General features: G+C 33.6%; 3 protein-coding genes across 6 annotated transcripts in view; 1 reads left to right on the forward strand and 2 right to left on the reverse strand.

Moving 5' to 3' along the window:
- Nucleotides 1–4,870, reverse strand: part of LOC123698421 (ral GTPase-activating protein subunit beta) — a 32,503-nt gene extending 27,633 nt beyond the window's left edge. For 2 of the 3 annotated variants that reach the window (XM_045645035.1, XM_045645033.1), the window contains exons 1-7: nt 4,599–4,870; nt 4,088–4,246; nt 3,493–3,730; nt 2,812–3,046; nt 2,323–2,483; nt 2,002–2,144; nt 948–1,056 (exon numbers count right to left, since the gene is read on the reverse strand). In XM_045645035.1, the coding sequence (XP_045500991.1) occupies nt 948–1,056; nt 2,002–2,144; nt 2,323–2,483; nt 2,812–3,046; nt 3,493–3,730; nt 4,088–4,246; nt 4,599–4,634 (1,081 nt within the window). In that variant the 5' untranslated portion in view covers nt 4,635–4,870. Of the gene's footprint in view, nt 1–947; nt 1,057–2,001; nt 2,145–2,322; nt 2,484–2,811; nt 3,047–3,492; nt 3,731–4,087; nt 4,247–4,557 lie in introns of all 3 variants that reach the window. The other variant, XM_045645034.1, reaches the window with a different exon arrangement.
- An 869-nt stretch (nt 4,871–5,739) lies between these two features.
- On the reverse strand, nt 5,740–6,984 carry LOC123698640 (B-cell receptor-associated protein 31-like). Its single transcript, XM_045645376.1, has one exon. It carries the CDS (start codon nt 6,836–6,838, stop codon nt 6,224–6,226), a length of 615 nt encoding a protein of 204 aa, XP_045501332.1. The 5' UTR covers nt 6,839–6,984; the 3' UTR covers nt 5,740–6,223.
- Nucleotides 6,985–9,153: 2,169 nt separating this feature from the next.
- Nucleotides 9,154–16,353, forward strand: LOC123698567 (metaxin-1). 2 transcript variants are annotated; one of them, XM_045645245.1, is made up of 6 exons: nt 9,154–9,332; nt 9,404–9,550; nt 9,686–9,955; nt 10,717–10,951; nt 11,272–11,426; nt 15,767–16,353. In XM_045645245.1, the coding sequence occupies exons 1-6, from the start codon at nt 9,255–9,257 to the stop codon at nt 15,890–15,892; spliced, it is 1,011 nt and encodes a 336-aa protein (XP_045501201.1). In that variant the 5' UTR covers nt 9,154–9,254; the 3' UTR covers nt 15,893–16,353. The 2 variants fall into 2 exon arrangements, with proteins under 2 accessions (XP_045501201.1, XP_045501202.1); XM_045645246.1 differs by lacking the exon at nt 15,767–16,353 and adding an exon at nt 13,115–14,419.
- The last annotated feature ends 420 nt before the right edge of the window (nt 16,354–16,773 follow it).

The raw sequence follows: 16,773 nt of genomic DNA on the forward strand, positions 1-16,773 counted from the left end.
AACAACTATTGTAACTACTTCTGTGCAAATTTAATATTTACAATATACAAAGTATGTATTCAAAATAAGTAAATTCATTTACGTACAAAAAACATAGTTTCTTCTAGTAAAAATTTATTATATTAAACCTTCAACCATTACAGGAAAAACCGGAAGAGTCAGGTTAGAATGTGTTATTTTAGCGCTTTACAAAGCCAAAACCCTTTCCACACTAAACTGTCAATAAATATTTGTTATTTCACCAAAATAAGAAAATATTTGCCCCACTCCATACCCAATATTGCCACTTAAATAAAATAAGACCAAGATTAACGAAGAAAGACAAAAAAACGTACAGAATAATTAATTAGATAAAACTTCGATAATCAAAAGAAACTGCAAGTTTGACAAGTTAGGGTACGTTCACACGGTGTTGATTGTTTCTCTACCATATATTACCGCATGTATTGAATGCGCTATGCCAATGTACCGGATCTAACATTTTGCAGTACGACCGGCTCGGTTTGTTTGCAAATTCAGATCGACATCAGCAAGATTAGTTTTTGCATGAATGCATATTGTGTGAATTCATTCATTGAAAAACTGATTCATTCATTGAAAGAATGTATCAGTATTTCAATGAATATAAATTAAATGAAAAAACAGATACGATAGGGAAACACTCGACACCGTGTGAACATACCATTACAATGAAGAAAAAAATTCAGAATGAAAGAAATCATTTTAGTTAACAATTATGTTACTGTCACACACGACATTAGCATGAGCATGTGCATGAGCAGTTGATGCTCACAATACAGGCCACGAGTCTAGTGTGGGCATCTTGGTTCAAATATTGTATAGAGTATACTACATATACCGTTTTAATAGCATTATCGTAATAAGTTCAACGAGATTGTATGCTTGATTTTTGAATAAATATATTTTACTTTAGCATGCATAGTTACCGAGGAAGGCATCAACGTGTGCGGCCAGCCCCAGCATGGCGCGGTGGAAAATCGCCGGTAATGCGTTCAGACATGCTTGCTGGCTGCCGTCTTCCCAGCGCATTGCGTGCTGTGTTAGAAAATAATATTTAATTTTAAAGATAGTTAAGATTTGTTTTTTTAGGAATAAAGCGTTGAATATTTTTAAGCGATATTAGTATTTCTATGCGAAGTTTTATTATGTTAAATTGAATAATTATCTCTTATCGTTGAATGACTTGCTGGAGTAGATTCTAATGACACCTTTGAAAGAAAAAAAAATATGTTAAAGATGATAAAATTGCAAATATTAACTTTTAGTGTAATAAGTTTGTTAGCAATTAATCTTGCGGAATCGTTGTCTCATATCAATTGGAACAATATTAAATATTTTTCTAGTGGCAACGCTCACGTTGCAGCACGCTCACGGTGCAGCACGCTCACGTTGCAGCACGCTCACGGTGCAGCACGCTCACGTTGCAGCACGCTCACGGTGCAGCACGCTCACGTTGCAGCACGCTCACGTTGCAGCACGCTCACGTTGCAGCACGCTCACGGTGCAGCACGCTCACGTTGCAGCACGCTCACGTTGCAGCACGCTCACGTTGCAGCACGCTCACGGTGCAGCACGCTCACGTTGCAGCACGCTCACGGTGCAGCACGCTCACGTTGCAGCACGCTCACGGTGCAGCACGCTCACGTTGCAGCACGCTCACGTTGCAGCACGCTCACGTTGCAGCACGCTCACGGTGCAGCACGCTCACGTTGCAGCACGCTCACGTTGCAGCACGCTCACGTTGCAGCACGCTCACGTTGCAGCACGCTCACGTTGCAGCAAGCTCACGTTGCAGCACGCTCACGTTGCAGCACGCTCACGTTGCAGCACGCTCACGGTGCAGCACGCTCACGTTGCAGCACGCTCACGGTGCAGCACGCTCACGTTGCAGCACGCTCACGTTGCAGCACGCTCACGGTGCAGCACGCTCACGTTGCAGCACGCTCACGGTGCAGCACGCTCACGTTGCAGCACGCTCACCTGCAGGAAGTGCGGCGTGTGGCTGATGAGGTGCGGGCGGCACAGGTCCACGGGGTTGCCGATGGTGTGCAGCACGCGGTACCAGGCTTGCATCACGCTCTCTGCGCTCATGTCCGCTGGTACCAGTGAAGCATCCTCCTCGCCTGATGAAGTAAAAGTAGTTTTAAATTAAAAACAATCCAGGGCTCCGTCCGTGAATAAAAAACTCTGAAATATGAATGAAACCTAAAATATTATACATTACATTGTACCTACTTACCAGCATTATGAATATAAAAATCAAAATCCAACACCAAAATATCAACAAAAAGCTATACTCACTGATAGGCATAACAGGGAACAGCGGGCCGTACATATGCTTCAGCAGTCTTGCAGTTAAACACAACGATACTCGCGTCCATTGCTCTGTGAGCGGCGCACGGTGCCGCCAACTGATGCAGTGCTCGCGCAATGTACGCCATAGCGGCGGGGAGGGGAAACATCTGCGTGTGGGAATATAGTCTTTAAGTGGAGGGCGTAGAACATAATTTTGAATACAGGCACATAGTGTACACTAAAATCTCTATGGATATAGTGTTTATTACTAAATTGTCACAGTCACAATACAATACACAATAGAAACGCAATTTAAAAGGCTGCTTTTTATCTTGCTGATTTTATTGCATAATTTATTATCTTACAACTTCCAAAACATTTAAAAAATTCTGTATCACACACTTAAACATTATGTAAAAACGCGTCACATTCGAGTTATAAACTCGATAAATAAATAAATACTTTCTTATTTATATTTTCAATCCCATCGCTCACCTATGACAAGCCAATATCCAGACTTCGAACAGCACACACAGAACCCTCTCACACAGTTGCTCCGCCGCCCCATGCACTGGAGCTGGTGGCGCTAGCAGCGCGGCCGCAGCGGCCAATAGCAGCAGCAATAGAGCACGCCATTCACGAGGACCCAATGCCGCGCTATCAGCCAGAGAACGGGCCAATCGGAGCACGCGATGGCATAGCACCGCTTGCTTGCTTATTAGATCCGCACCTAAGAGAATAAAATCATTTTTTTGAGCTGTTATGTTAGGATCTAAGCTAACATCTTGTATGGAAGCGCGCAAGCTATACTTTTCGTATGCCAATATGATAGCTTTAGCATTCGATTTAAATAATTTTGTAAAACACTGTACAATACTCACCCAAATCCGTTTGATAGATAAATGCAAGCGCTTGAAACAAATTATCGTTGTATTATAAACTGATAAGTAAAAAGTTACTAAATAGCTCATATTTTGGCAGCTTACAACCTCATGTCCATTAAAGTTATTATTATTATTAACTTTTATTTATATGCTATAAAAAAATTTATAGGAGATCTTCAAAGTGATGAAACAAAACTATCAATGCCTACTAATATAAAATGAAATAAAAAACAATCACTTCTTGACAATAGTAAAATAGTAAATTCACAACACACAAGTCAATAGCACTCACTCTCATTATGCCTCGGCACAAACAGATTATGCAAGTGACTCAGTATCTTCGTAGCGTATCGTTCAGGTGCCGCCGCGAGGGGTGCCGGCACAGCTGGAGGCGGTGGTTGTGCAGGTGCTGCAGGGGGCAGGAGTGCTGATAGCCAGGAGCAACAGACGCGGACGCAGTCGCGCACCGCTTCGTGCTCGGAGAGTGGGAGGGAAAGCCCGTAGCGTATCACTTCGAGCACCCATTCCACCTGAACCACAATGTATTTGATTTGTTTCATTAATTTCAATATCAGTAAATGGTGCACTAATAAACTTTTGCAAATACTAACACCAAAAAATTTAACTTAATCAAGCACTAACCATAATTATTTTATTCATTTTATTTAATACTAGGTTCCTGCACGCGGCTTCGCCCTCGTTTTCAAAGAAAAACCCGTTCCCGTAGGATTAACGGGATAAAACCTATCCTATGTCCTTTCTCGGGTATCAAAATATCTCTAAACCAATTTTCATGCAAATTGGTTCAGTAGTTAAGACGTGATTGAGTAACAGACAGACAGACAGACAGAGTTACTTTCGCATTTATAATATTAGTATGGATTTACCTCAGCGTCAGTATTCAAAGGGCTTGGCTGATGTGAAGCAAGCTGCCTCACAACAGCCAGCACTACGTCCCGGCCGCCAACAGCGCCGAGGACGCCGCAGCCCCCGCCCTCCAGGGGCAATGAACTCCATTCCGAGTACATGCCGTCACTCTCCTTATTCTATGAGTAAAAAATCATTTTTATTTTTTCTACAATAACATGCTGGTTGGTCTCCAATAATATGAAGAACAATTTCCATGCATTATACTTTGAATATCCATAACTTACAAACCAAACTATTGGTTAAAACTAATTTAAAAAATTGATTAAAAGAACTCCAAACAATCAGATGAAAATTAACGGGATAGAACTTTTTTAACAAACAAAAACAAAGTAAAAAATAAGAATAGTATAACTATCTGATATTTTAAAAGGATTTATAGTGGGCGGAGAGATACCATCAAAAGAACTTAAAAATAAGTAAAACTCACCATAACAAATTATAATATAGCAAACCGGTAAGCAATCTCACCTTACTATTAACTCTGTTAAAAATTCCCACATTCATAAATGTAACAGTACTTTACGGTAGATATTAATAATTAGAAACTGATGATTCAATCGATTGAATAGTTTTCACAACTATTACTTCCTTGCAAAATAGCACAAGTAACACAAATAAAGTGTGTATTAATTACTTGATTTTTCATATAAATTATATCCATGTAAGGATTTACAATTTTGTATATTCTTTGATATTTTTTTAGAAAATATCGATATCAAAAACAAAACATATATTCTTGACAGTTGACAAATTGACACGTAAAATTGACAAAAGTCAACAGCTGATGAAGTCTTAATTTTTTTATGTACAGATAAATGGGAATAGATACTTGGGATTGCTCGGGATAAAACTTGGAATATTTTTATTAGATTTTGAGACGCGATGTAATCAAAAATGAAAGGAATCTTGAAAGGAATCTAAGTTATTACTATTTTACGAGGCGAATAGCAATAACGAATGCCAAATTTCTATGTGCACAATTAGATTAGATTCAATGAATCTAATATATAAAAATCAATGCCACTTTTCGTTGTAATTCCATAACTCGAGAACGGCTGAACCGATTTCGATAATTCTTTTTTTATTATATTCCTTGAAGTACGAGGATGGTTCTTATGTAGAGAAAACGTTAATATGTACCACGGGCGAAGCCGGGGCGGACCGCTAGTATGCTATAAAACCGTGCAACTGTGCTGGGTACAATATCCAGTAACACAAAATATATGAAATTAATAATTTTATGTTTTAATTTAAAACACTTTTTATTTATATTATAGACAAAGGGATTTCAATCAATATATAAATGAAAATATTATTTGTCAAAGATTTTGACTCATTCTAGATTACTAACTACCATACTTTCCAATTACTGAAGGTAGGTACACATTGAGATAAATCCTTTACCCAAATATTAAAATGAAAATATTTTATTTTAAATTGTGCATTAATTCAAACACACTTTTGAAGTTACATCTTTTATCATTGGTCCTCAGCATTGTGTTGTTATTCATGTTATAAAATAATAAAACTAGGTAAAAATAAAACTGGGGTACTTTGTCAAAGCATTTATTAAAAAACATTTACAAAATATGTTTATGACTTAGAGCATTTATTATTTACACAGCCAAATAAACATTAAAAATGCATTTTACCATAAAAACAAACAAAATGCAAACAAGTTAAAGTTTTACTTTAATAAAAAGATTCAAAGATAGACAGATACTTCTTTTAATCAGTCCAAAAAGATATCCAACCATTTTTTCCTTACAATATAAGTACAGCACCCTTATAAAAACATCACTCATTGTTATCTCTCACACTTGAAAATAAAATAATAAGCTTTTTATATAATTTAACTGAATTAATATGTAAGAATTTCTATATAAATGGGAATAATAAAATACTACTTCCAAAAAAAGGTTAAGTATTACAAGATGAGTAAGTTACATAAATAGAAATGATGTGTAAATAGGATGCCTAGTTTCCATCCATGAATTATCATTATTAGTACAATATTATACAGTTCAGTATTTATCGAAATTAATAGAATAATATATAGATAATTATAATTAATATAGATCTAATCTCAGTTTTTATGTGTCACCCTGTCCGCTCGCATTGTTCTTCAAATCTTCATACATGAGACGCCACATTGTAGCCTCCGCTTCTAATTCTTTTACTTTAGCTTGTTGCTCTTCCAACATGTTCTCAGTCAATTCTAATTTTTGTTTAATTGCATTATCCTGTGCTTCATGAATAGTGTTAGCTACAACTGTTGATTTGGCCATTTTTACTGTATCCTCCGCTTTCTTTATGATTTCTTGTGCTTTCATTTCCAATTCATACTGTATAATTATCATCGTTACAAGGCGCCTTATGACAAATGCGAGAAATATTGCGAATCCTGTGATGTAGAAATTTCTTTGTGCTCTGAACAGTTTAACATTTCCTTTCATTTCACTTGTTAAATGCGTGTGGTCAGTCGATGAATACTTACGCATTTCCCTGACAGCGTCCATGAGGAATAAAGCCAACACTCCAAGAAGTACGTAGAAATACACAGCAGCTTGCTGTTGGAAAATAGAAAATAGTCGAGATTGAAAGAAAGCGTGCCATTTTCTTGGGCTGAATAGTGGTAGTATCAGTATAATGACAATGGCTATTTCAAAATAAAGATAACCGGCAATGAATGTCCATTGTATCGACATTTTGGCAAACGAATGAACACGATTCAATTGCAATGCAACGAAAACTGCAGGATCACTGAAGTGGCCGATAAAATGAAAGCCGGTCTAACAAGTCTTTTAATTTCTTGTAACACAAACAAATTTCATCACTATGTACTTTTTAAAGTTGTAAAGTCTTTGGTTGTAAAATAATTATAATAATCAACAATTAATGTCACTAGTTGAGTGGTTGATGCCTTGATGGTTCCTGTCAGTTGACAGTTCCTGTCACAGAGCATAGTTATAGGCAAGAAGCTTATATCTAATACACTGGAGATTGCACTATGACCATTGACTTGTCACAAGAAAATATAACCTTGAATGACGTCAGTGTTGTTTTTTGTCTCTTTCTGTGGGTGACCACACTGGTTTGTATATTCAGGATTTTTCGAAATAGAAAAAACTAAAAATCATGGTCTATAAATAATAACGACATATATTTTTAACAGTATTAATTATATTATAATATTACTGGCCATACTTTATAGGTACATACAATTTTAATTGGTATAGAATGATAGTTTTAAATAACTCTTGGCTACAAAGCCTGGATATGAACCGATATATAGCATTAACATCCTTTGTAAATAGAGGAAAGTTGTGTTTTGCATCATATGCTGTTTACCAAATTGTAAGCTACTCAGATCTTCTTTTTAAACGCGTTGCTTCGACGGGTCAATTTCAAGCCAAAATCATCAAAGAAAAACTGTTTATAATAAACGCCTTGCACAAATTTCAGCTAACTTTACAAAGTTTATTTTTCAAAAGGTATTTTTTTCTGGGTCGTAATCCTCAGTAATTTTACCCTTGATGGGCACATATATTTCTTTTTATTTTACTTTTTGGAAAGCTGAAATACCTAAAACAAAAAATATGAGGTAAGTTAAAAAAGTATAAATTTCAATGTAAAAACGAACAATCGTATAACTACATGTGAATGCAATACCGATGTCGAGTGTTGTTTCATGTGTTCTAAATTTCATCATAATATTGTTATTACAATATACGTATATTCTCTTCACTATCCATAAAAACTCGTCATCATGGTTACCTTACTTGTTAAATTTGTTTATTGAAAACTTATTGAAAAATGATAAAGTATTAGGAAAATAACAAATTTTACATGACTGCTTTCTAAAATGATGCAAAATTTTACAATTTTTGCCATTGAAATTATTCTAAACAGGTAAATGCAGGAGTATTGAGGAATATTGTAAATAACGTAAATATACACTTGCCTGTGAAATTCTATGCCAGAATTTGGTGTCCAAACACTTCTGCAATTTTTCACAATACAATACATTATTTATATTCGGAAAATATTTATTAAATACGCAACAATATTAACTTAAATATTCGAAGCGACGCAATTTTTTTGACACTTATGCCATATTGTCAAAGTGAGAGTTGCTACAATTTTATTATGGTAACTACCCATAATCAGGGAGTATCGCTTTTTAATAATTGGTCCAGATACTTATTTTATTTAGCATAAATAATAATTGTCTCATCCAACAATGCTTCTGAATGACGTTGTTGGCAATTTATCAACAAACTCATGTACAAAAACTAACCTTTTGCACAGAATATTACGGCATACATAGTAGCCTTGGGAAAACTTCGTATTAACAGTGGCAATACCAAGTTAGGTGTGAAAGTGATAAAACACAACAATTTTCTTGTTACACGTCAAATGTTCATACCGAAATCTCCAGTGTATAGGATATAAGCTTCTTGGTTATAGGTTCCTGTGGATTGTTTTATTTTCTTTCCGACTTCCGAACTGTCAAACTTACAGATACATAATTGCAAAATGCATCCAGTAAACTCTGTGCAGTAAACACACGCAAAACGGCAAAATAGCTCTTTGCAACTCAAAACAAGAAAAAAAAGTTCTCGGAAAAAAGGCTTAGAGCGTTTTCATATTATCCGATCCGATATCGGATATCGGACGCCGATAGCCGATAACCGATATCGGTTACATATAGTTCATTTAAATGATATAGGTCGGTTACACATTGACCATTGTCCGATAAAATCGTTCCGATATCATCATGAGTGCTGCCAGAAATTTTTAGAGAAAACCATAGGATTTATCCTATTGGTCGTATGATGAACTAGAAGACACAAGTACAAAACATCAATAAATTGTATTTACTTATTGATTATGAATTGTATAGTTAATGACTAAGAGCATAGGTTTATTGCTCTTAGGTTAATGACAATAATTTTTCTGACTTCTTTGATTCATCAGATCTATGGATTATGATAACTGTCATTACATACTGTCAATTATTGTCACCATCACATCGTAATTCAGAAATCAGTAGAAATTGTTAGAAATAATTTTTGTGAAATGGTAAATAAATTATATGTTTTATACTAGTTATCCTAAATAATGAATAACATAGAATTGGATATTTGGAGAGGCGAATGGGGTCTCGCTTCCATTGATTTAGAATGTCTTAGAGTTTTAGTAAGTATTGAAATTTCTAACCTAAGCGTAACATAGCACCGGCCTTTTATTAAAAACAAAATTAATTGCAGACCTATATGAAATTTATTGGCGTCCCAGTTCGTGTTCGTGAAGTGAGCAATCCATTTTTTACACCAAAAGGAACGTTGCCTGTTATGCGAGATGGTAGAAAGGTGCTGACGAACTTTGATGAAGTTGTTGATTATTTGAAATCATTAGTAAGTTCCATTTTCATTATTTGTATGCATTTTATTATTACCAATGTCTAAAAGAAATATTTAAGTATTAATTCGCATTTGAAGCAATAATGAAAAATATGATGTAATTATACCCAGATTTAAAAAAAATTACAGCATTATAGTACAGACGTTCACTTAAACACAAAGCAGGCGGCTGAAGCGAGTGCATTTACACAATTTATCAGGGAGAAACTTTATCCAGCTTATCAGTTTGCCTGGTGGGTTGATGAGAAAAACTATGCAGATCTCACAAGACCAGCGTACGCCAGAGCTTTACAAATTCCATTTAATTTCTACTACCCATCTAAATACCAGAATGCAGCTAAAGAAATGATTGATGCGTTATATGGAGAACATGCAGATTTGAAAGAAGTTGAAAAAACTGTAAGTGTTATAATATTTCCTTGATATATTAATTATTCAAATAGGAAAACAATTGGAGGAAAAGTTAAAAACAGATGTTTTAGTTCATCTTTATGGTGAAATGATGAGAAATAGTTCTATATTATTAATTTACATAGATATACGAATTTTCTTGTTATTTAACTGTGTTTGTAAAATAGTCTAAAGGCTTCGCTCGTGGTACATATTAACGTTTTCTCTACATAAGAACCATCCTCGTACTTCAAGGAATATAATAAAAAAAGAATTATCGAAATGGGTTCAGCCGTTCTCGAGTTATGCGCTTACCAACACATTTTGGGATTCATTTTTATATTATAGATAATGTAAGAGTTGTTGAATTTTTTACAGATGAAATGAAATGAAACTACAATCTTTATTTCTGAACTGAATCTTTATCATTTATTCATGAACACAATACTTGCTAAGCTAAACATTCAAATGCTTTTTAAATATAATTTTTTTTAAGAATTGAAAAAAAAACATGTGGTGGAATTCGCGTAGACGCGGGTTTCGAAACCCGTTATGAGATCAAATTTTTTCTATTCTTTAAAATGTATAAATATATACAAAGTATAATTTCTCAGAAATAAATGTTTTATGTATGTCTCCTGAATAATTTATTGTAGAACAATAACTCAGGCCCCGGAATCACAGACACAATAGAAAATCTATTGTGTCGTGGACCGATCGGGCCGCTCGGGGCTCAATGGGTTAACTTTACGCAACTAAATATTTCACAGATATACAGTGAAGCGGAAAAGTTTCTAAAAGCGCTGTCAGACCGTCTCGGCGAGAGCGAATACTTCTTCGGCAACCGTCCCTCGTCGTTCGACGCGACGGTTTTCGCGTATCTCGCGCCACTGTATAAAGCACCATTTCCGAATGCGACGTTGTCTAACCATGTGAAGGGGATTGCTAATCTCACTAGATTTGTAGCGAGGATCAATCAGAAGAATTTTAGACATGTTACGGATGGTGAGTTTTGCAGTCATATAGAATTGGAAAGTTCATTTTACATGATAGCCTAATTTTAACTTCTAATAATTATAATTCATAAGAAAATTCTATGTTAAAATGTCTGTTAGTTAGTTTCTGTAGTAATCGCCATAACAGTTGAACTTCTTTTGAGCAGACCCTCACTAGATATGTTTTGTTTTCACTTGAAAAATAGGATTTTATCTAATGTCATGTTATTATTGTTTGCAATGTTCATGAAAGATATTATTTAAAATGGCTACACAAGTAATCTAATGATTGTATTTTAACTATAATATGAAATAATGACAAAATTGCAGAATACAACAGACAAAACGCGAAAAAGCAGTCAACAGGCACACAATCAGAGCGAGAAGCAGCTAACTTCCCGAACCAGACTCGTAACAAAGTGTTAGCAGCTATATTTGCAGCTATTGCCATGACTGGATACGCAGTTGCTAATGGAATGTTCCATGTGAGTATGAATAAATGTATATTATGTATTCATATGTATATATAGGTAGGATATAGGTATTTTCTTAGCTTGATATGCATGTCAAAATTATATAGTAGATGCTTGTAGTCAATTGTTGTTAATTATTTATCTATCTAATTATCTATCCATTAACAATATAAAACAATTACAATACTATAACATAAATTAATCACAATTTTAATGTGGCTATTACTGTCAGTCTTGGAGACTAGCCTACTTAAAAGAAAGCATAAAAATTAAGGAGTAGTAAGTAGCCACCAATTAATGCAGATATTTTTTTTATTAATTAACATAACAGTTTTACATGCTCTACAAAAATTAACATTATTAAAAGACAATAACTCAATTATATTTAAATTGAATTAAACCAGAATAAATGAATTAAATTATTGTTTTCTTCATTAATTTTCTTAATATTTTTTTGCAATGTCAGTATTAATAATATTGTGGGTTACCAAGTTACCGTCACCCTTGATCCATATTTATTATGTCAATTCCCTATTTTCTAGGCAACTATAAATCTGACATAATATGTTATTCCCTGTCTTATGGGAATGCTTTGTGTCTACTAGTCTCTGTATGTTAAAAGTTCTATATTGAGAGCTGATTTCACCGCTTGCTGATTGTATCAATATCCTATTTGTTAATTTTTGAAGTAAATTCTCATAATAATCTGTCATGTTAAGTGACAAATAAGCTAAACAAATCATCAGGTTGCTGTGAAACCAGCCCTAAATGTTTTATACAGGGTGTAATTGTTAAGTGTGCACAGGCGATTATTCCGTAACTATTATAGAGCAGGCTCCAAGGAGATGTTCGTTTGCAAAAATAGCGGACCTAAATCTGTCTTCTGATATATATTGTATAGATCCCAGACATCCTATAGACAGATGTTGCCAACCAGTTTTGTGGTCCCCCTCCCCTCACCCCGGTAATTAAATATGGCATACAAAGAAAAAAATAAGAAATAAAAAATAGTCCATTGTTTACGATTCAATAGTTTGTAATAAGTGAGCTATATGTATGTGGTGGATTTGATGACCCCACAAAATGTTTTAAATTGCAAGGCGCAACTTTCACTGAAGGTAAGGACTATTGTTAATTATTTAAAATCATAATTTAAAAAATGTATTCATGAGTTTTCAATCTATAGTGGTTTAAAGTTAACTCAAAAATGGAGCATTTTCGTAAATTTTCTAAAAAATCTTAGAGAAAGTGTAAGAAATGTTATAGTATGCTATATATTCGTGATCTACTCAATAAGTTCTTTCATTTGATACCACGCACGACATGTTTTGGAAATTTTTATTTTATTCTTTGTATGCCATATTTAATTACCGGGGTGGGGAGAGGGGGACCACAAAACTGGTTGGCAACATCTGTCTATAGGATGTCTGGGATCTATACAATATAATATATCAGAAGTCAGATTTAGGTCCGCTATTTTTGCAAACGAAACTCCTCTGAGAGTCCGGTCTATTACAGATATTTCCATTTTACTCATTAGGTTAAGTACTTTCAATATCAGTTTAAAGTTTTTTGATATCTGCAATATTAACGGAATAATAGCTTGTGCCCACTTAACGATTACACCCTGTATAGACGTCGAGTAGTGAGCTAATAATAAAGGAAGTTGTAATCTTATTCATTCTCATTTATCTGTTCAGGATTTCAAAGACTTTGAACACTCGCACGACTACAACGAGATGTTTGAGAATGAAGAGGACGACAACTGATTGCGCGCGTGTGCGCTCGCTGGCTGCACGCACACATGGACGGCATGCTACCACAGACTATACACCAGTGACAGTTACAGTTTTGACATTGACATTGACGTAAAGCGCCAAGTCGTTTTTTTTTCTTTTTTCTTGGCAAGCAGGCCATGTCCTTAATTATAAAAGATTTTATTAAACTCATGTGACAGATATAGGCATCTTTGACAGATATAAATGAATCGGTCAATCCTAAAAAATTAGCGCTACCTAATCATGTTTTAAATTGTTAATTTTATTTTATTTAACTGCATAAATATACCAATTTCTTAGAAAGGCTGTAAAGGCTGTGAGCTTTACTATCAAATTTAGTTCTAGTTTTATCCATAAATATGAAATCTTGTTAAGAGTTTTGAAGTTCTCTGAATCTAGCATTAAAAAACTATATAATTGTCATAAAATATGTGTACAGTGTGATGTTTTATCGTTCCTAATTGCACCAAATTGTTTATTAAAAAAACATACGCATTTTATATTAGGTATCTTTATCTTATCTTGTGTTTTAAAAATTTGCAAAGATTGGCAATTTATTTTTAATTGGGTTCATTGCTACGTACAAAGGAGAAGAAGAATAAAGCATATTACATATATGCAAAAAATAAATGCAGATTCTGATAACTGCCACAATGTATATTTATTGAAAAGCTTAGATATTAGAAATTTTGCATTTACTGTTTGTTAATTAACAAACAATATTAGATAATATTTTGAAAGACATAAAATAATTATGAAGTTATTTATATATCATTATATTTTATTCTTCATTCTTATTAAAATAGTTTTTTTAGCGTCTAATTTTAATTATCTGGACGTCTTGATACTTAAAATTAAAACTTGTGTCTGAAAGCGGCAAAGACAGTTGAAAATGATTATGCCACAAATAAAATGAACCTTAACGTACATGAAATGCAATATTTTCCTATTGTTATATAGATAATGTTATTTGTTTTATTTATAGTATATATATCCGCGTGAAATGTACAAAATAGTGCCTTTTGCCTCATATTAGATATTTTCAAATTGCGTACACTGCCTTCGTGAAATAATGCAATGTGGTGAGGGAAATATATCGACCATCGACTGTTAATTTTATTAGAATGTTAGTGCTTTTAGTTTTAGTGGAATGAGTTTTTTATTTGCGATTGAAAGTCGAGTTTGTTTTAACTTATTGGTGCGTGAATAAATATGTTGTATGTTAAATGTGTGTTTTATTTATGTTTTTTAGTTTGTAATGGATTTCCTTAACCTTTTAAGTTTATTCATAACTGTATTGTTCATAAATCCGTCTGTTAAGCTATTTGATAACACACCTACAAATACTTAAAAGTTGGTTGTTAATGATTAGCTACTTATCAGAAAATATATTTAAATTTTATCCGATCGAAGTTAGATTTCTTTTACTACTGATCAATAAGTATTTATGGTACATATTTATTCTACACTTCCTCACTATTTTGTTATTTTCGAAACAAACTAACTATTGGTAAAGAAAAAAATCTTATTGGCTGAATTTTTAAAGGTGTCATTTTTGGTAGTTCATATTTATTATAAAAATGACAAAAAATCAGCAAAATCCGTTCACTCAGTCGAAAGTTTTGAAATTCAAATCTCCTCTTTTGAACCAAGCATATTTTGCAAAATGCGTGTGTAAGTCGCATGTGCGGTAAATCACTACCTACTCAAAGACAAAGTGAGAAGCGCACTTGAGCGAGCGTTTACAGTAAAGTCCCTTGCGCATGTCAACTAGGTACTGCATATTGCTAGTTAGTCACTCGCTTTAGATTTCTGTTACGATCAACTTTAAAGCTATAAGGTACATGAACTGTCCTCAAATGTGTTTATTACTATTTTATTCTAGTTGAAAGAAACAAAAATTAAAGCAAAATTAAACTTATTCATTGCTTTATGGTGTAATCTTGGGTGTAATCATAAAACGCACCGAAAGCTATCAACATTAATCTACATCACAGATTAAAGTATTAGTATCTACATAAACTATATAGAACCTTATATCTATATATAAACTATACAACCACTATACAACTTAGCTATACAAGGTGAAAGGTAAGACGTTTGACAAATTTAGACAGGAGCTTTTATTATACTCGTGAAACTGAACAACTTTTGTTCTACAACTTTGCTGAATTCGTAAAAATAAAATTGGACTTTGTAAGGAAACTTCGCTAATCAGCTGACAGATTTCCATACAAAGTCCAAATTTTTTTCTACGAATTCAGCAAAGTTGTAGAACAAAAGTTGTTCAGTTTCATGAGTAGAAGCTCCTGTCTAAATTTGTCAAACGTCTGTGGTCAAACGTCTTACCTTTCACCTTGTATAGCACAAAATATATAGAACCTTATTCGGATGTATTAAAGTCGGATTTACAAATTACAAAGCACCAAATAAGACCAAATTTCACCACGAGTGGAGTTTTGGTGAACTTTTTTATCGCTCATTGTTTATGTTAATAGTCAAAAATGTTTCTAACCTCTATAATTTTACTGTTAGTTCTTATGAATTGAAAATAAATCTATAAACACATTTCAGCGCTGGTCATCATGGAGTTGGCAGAAGACGATCTCACTCAACCGCTTCCGAATCGCTAAGAAGCACTTTGATAAGATGAAACGTCTTAGAGCCAAAGCTGAGGATACTTCTACAAGTGCTAAATAGTCAAGGCATACTAAATATAAGATTAATAATAATTAATATATTGAGAACCTAGACAATCTCGAAAATTTTAGTGCAAGAGTTTGTGTAACTCGTGAATTATTATTCTAAATTTGTCATGTGTGAATATGTATTGTTTGTGGTATCGTTTGTACGAATTGGTTTTTGAGTATGTTATCTTAGACTGAATTTTGTGTTGAATTAAAATAGAATCTCGAAAAGACGAAAGATATAAATTTTCTATGGAAATAGTTCTAGTATCTTCGCTAATGTTGATAGCAAATTATATGGAAGAGTTATGAGTATTATATTATAAAAAAATTATACGAAAAAGACAATAGTAAATAGGTTTAATTTTTTTATGTAAGTTAATGTCGCAGATGTTTTTATGTTAAGTTATAGACGATTAAGTCCTATGTTATTTGTACCTGATAAGTTGTTATAAATAAAACCACATTTCAATATTCATTCGTTTTATTTCAATTATTTGAACATTATTTCGCGTCAGGTATACTATAGCTTATTATTGCCAACACCTGTAGAATGGATGTTAAGTGTTGCCAGCCTAGTCGAAATGTCACTAATATTATTTTATAGCTAGCAACATCATTACACATAATCGAATGGCACTTAAATTTAGCATGATTTAAATCAAGCAATACTTAACACAATAAGTATAAGTTATAACAATTCGTAAATATACATTTATCACTTACGACGCTCCTTGTACACAAATTGTATAACAGTTAATATATATTTTTACGATTACATATCTACATTTGTATACATACTCCTTGAAATCTAAAACAAAAAGATTGTTTGTGTTCGGTGAAAGAAAGGGTTTTAACTGTGCAAAAATATACAAACTTAGCTACAAACTAAGA

This window comes from Colias croceus, chromosome 16, assembly GCF_905220415.1.
Source record: "Colias croceus chromosome 16, ilColCroc2.1".
NCBI lineage: Eukaryota > Metazoa > Arthropoda > Insecta > Lepidoptera > Pieridae > Colias > Colias croceus.

Bases quoted from the DNA above. Each gene is read 5' to 3' on its own strand.
- LOC123698567 (XM_045645245.1), top strand. From the start codon at position 9,255: ATGAATAACATAGAATTGGATATTTGGAGAGGCGAATGGGGTCTCGCT. The intron at 10,952-11,271 runs GTGAGTTTTGCA...ACAAAATTGCAG, and splicing joins TTTTAGACATGTTACGGATG to AATACAACAGACAAAACGCG. The intron at 11,427-15,766 runs GTGAGTATGAAT...AACACATTTCAG, and splicing joins TTGCTAATGGAATGTTCCAT to CGCTGGTCATCATGGAGTTG.
- LOC123698640 (XM_045645376.1), bottom strand. From the start codon at position 6,838: ATGTCGATACAATGGACATTCATTGCCGGTTATCTTTATTTTGAAATA.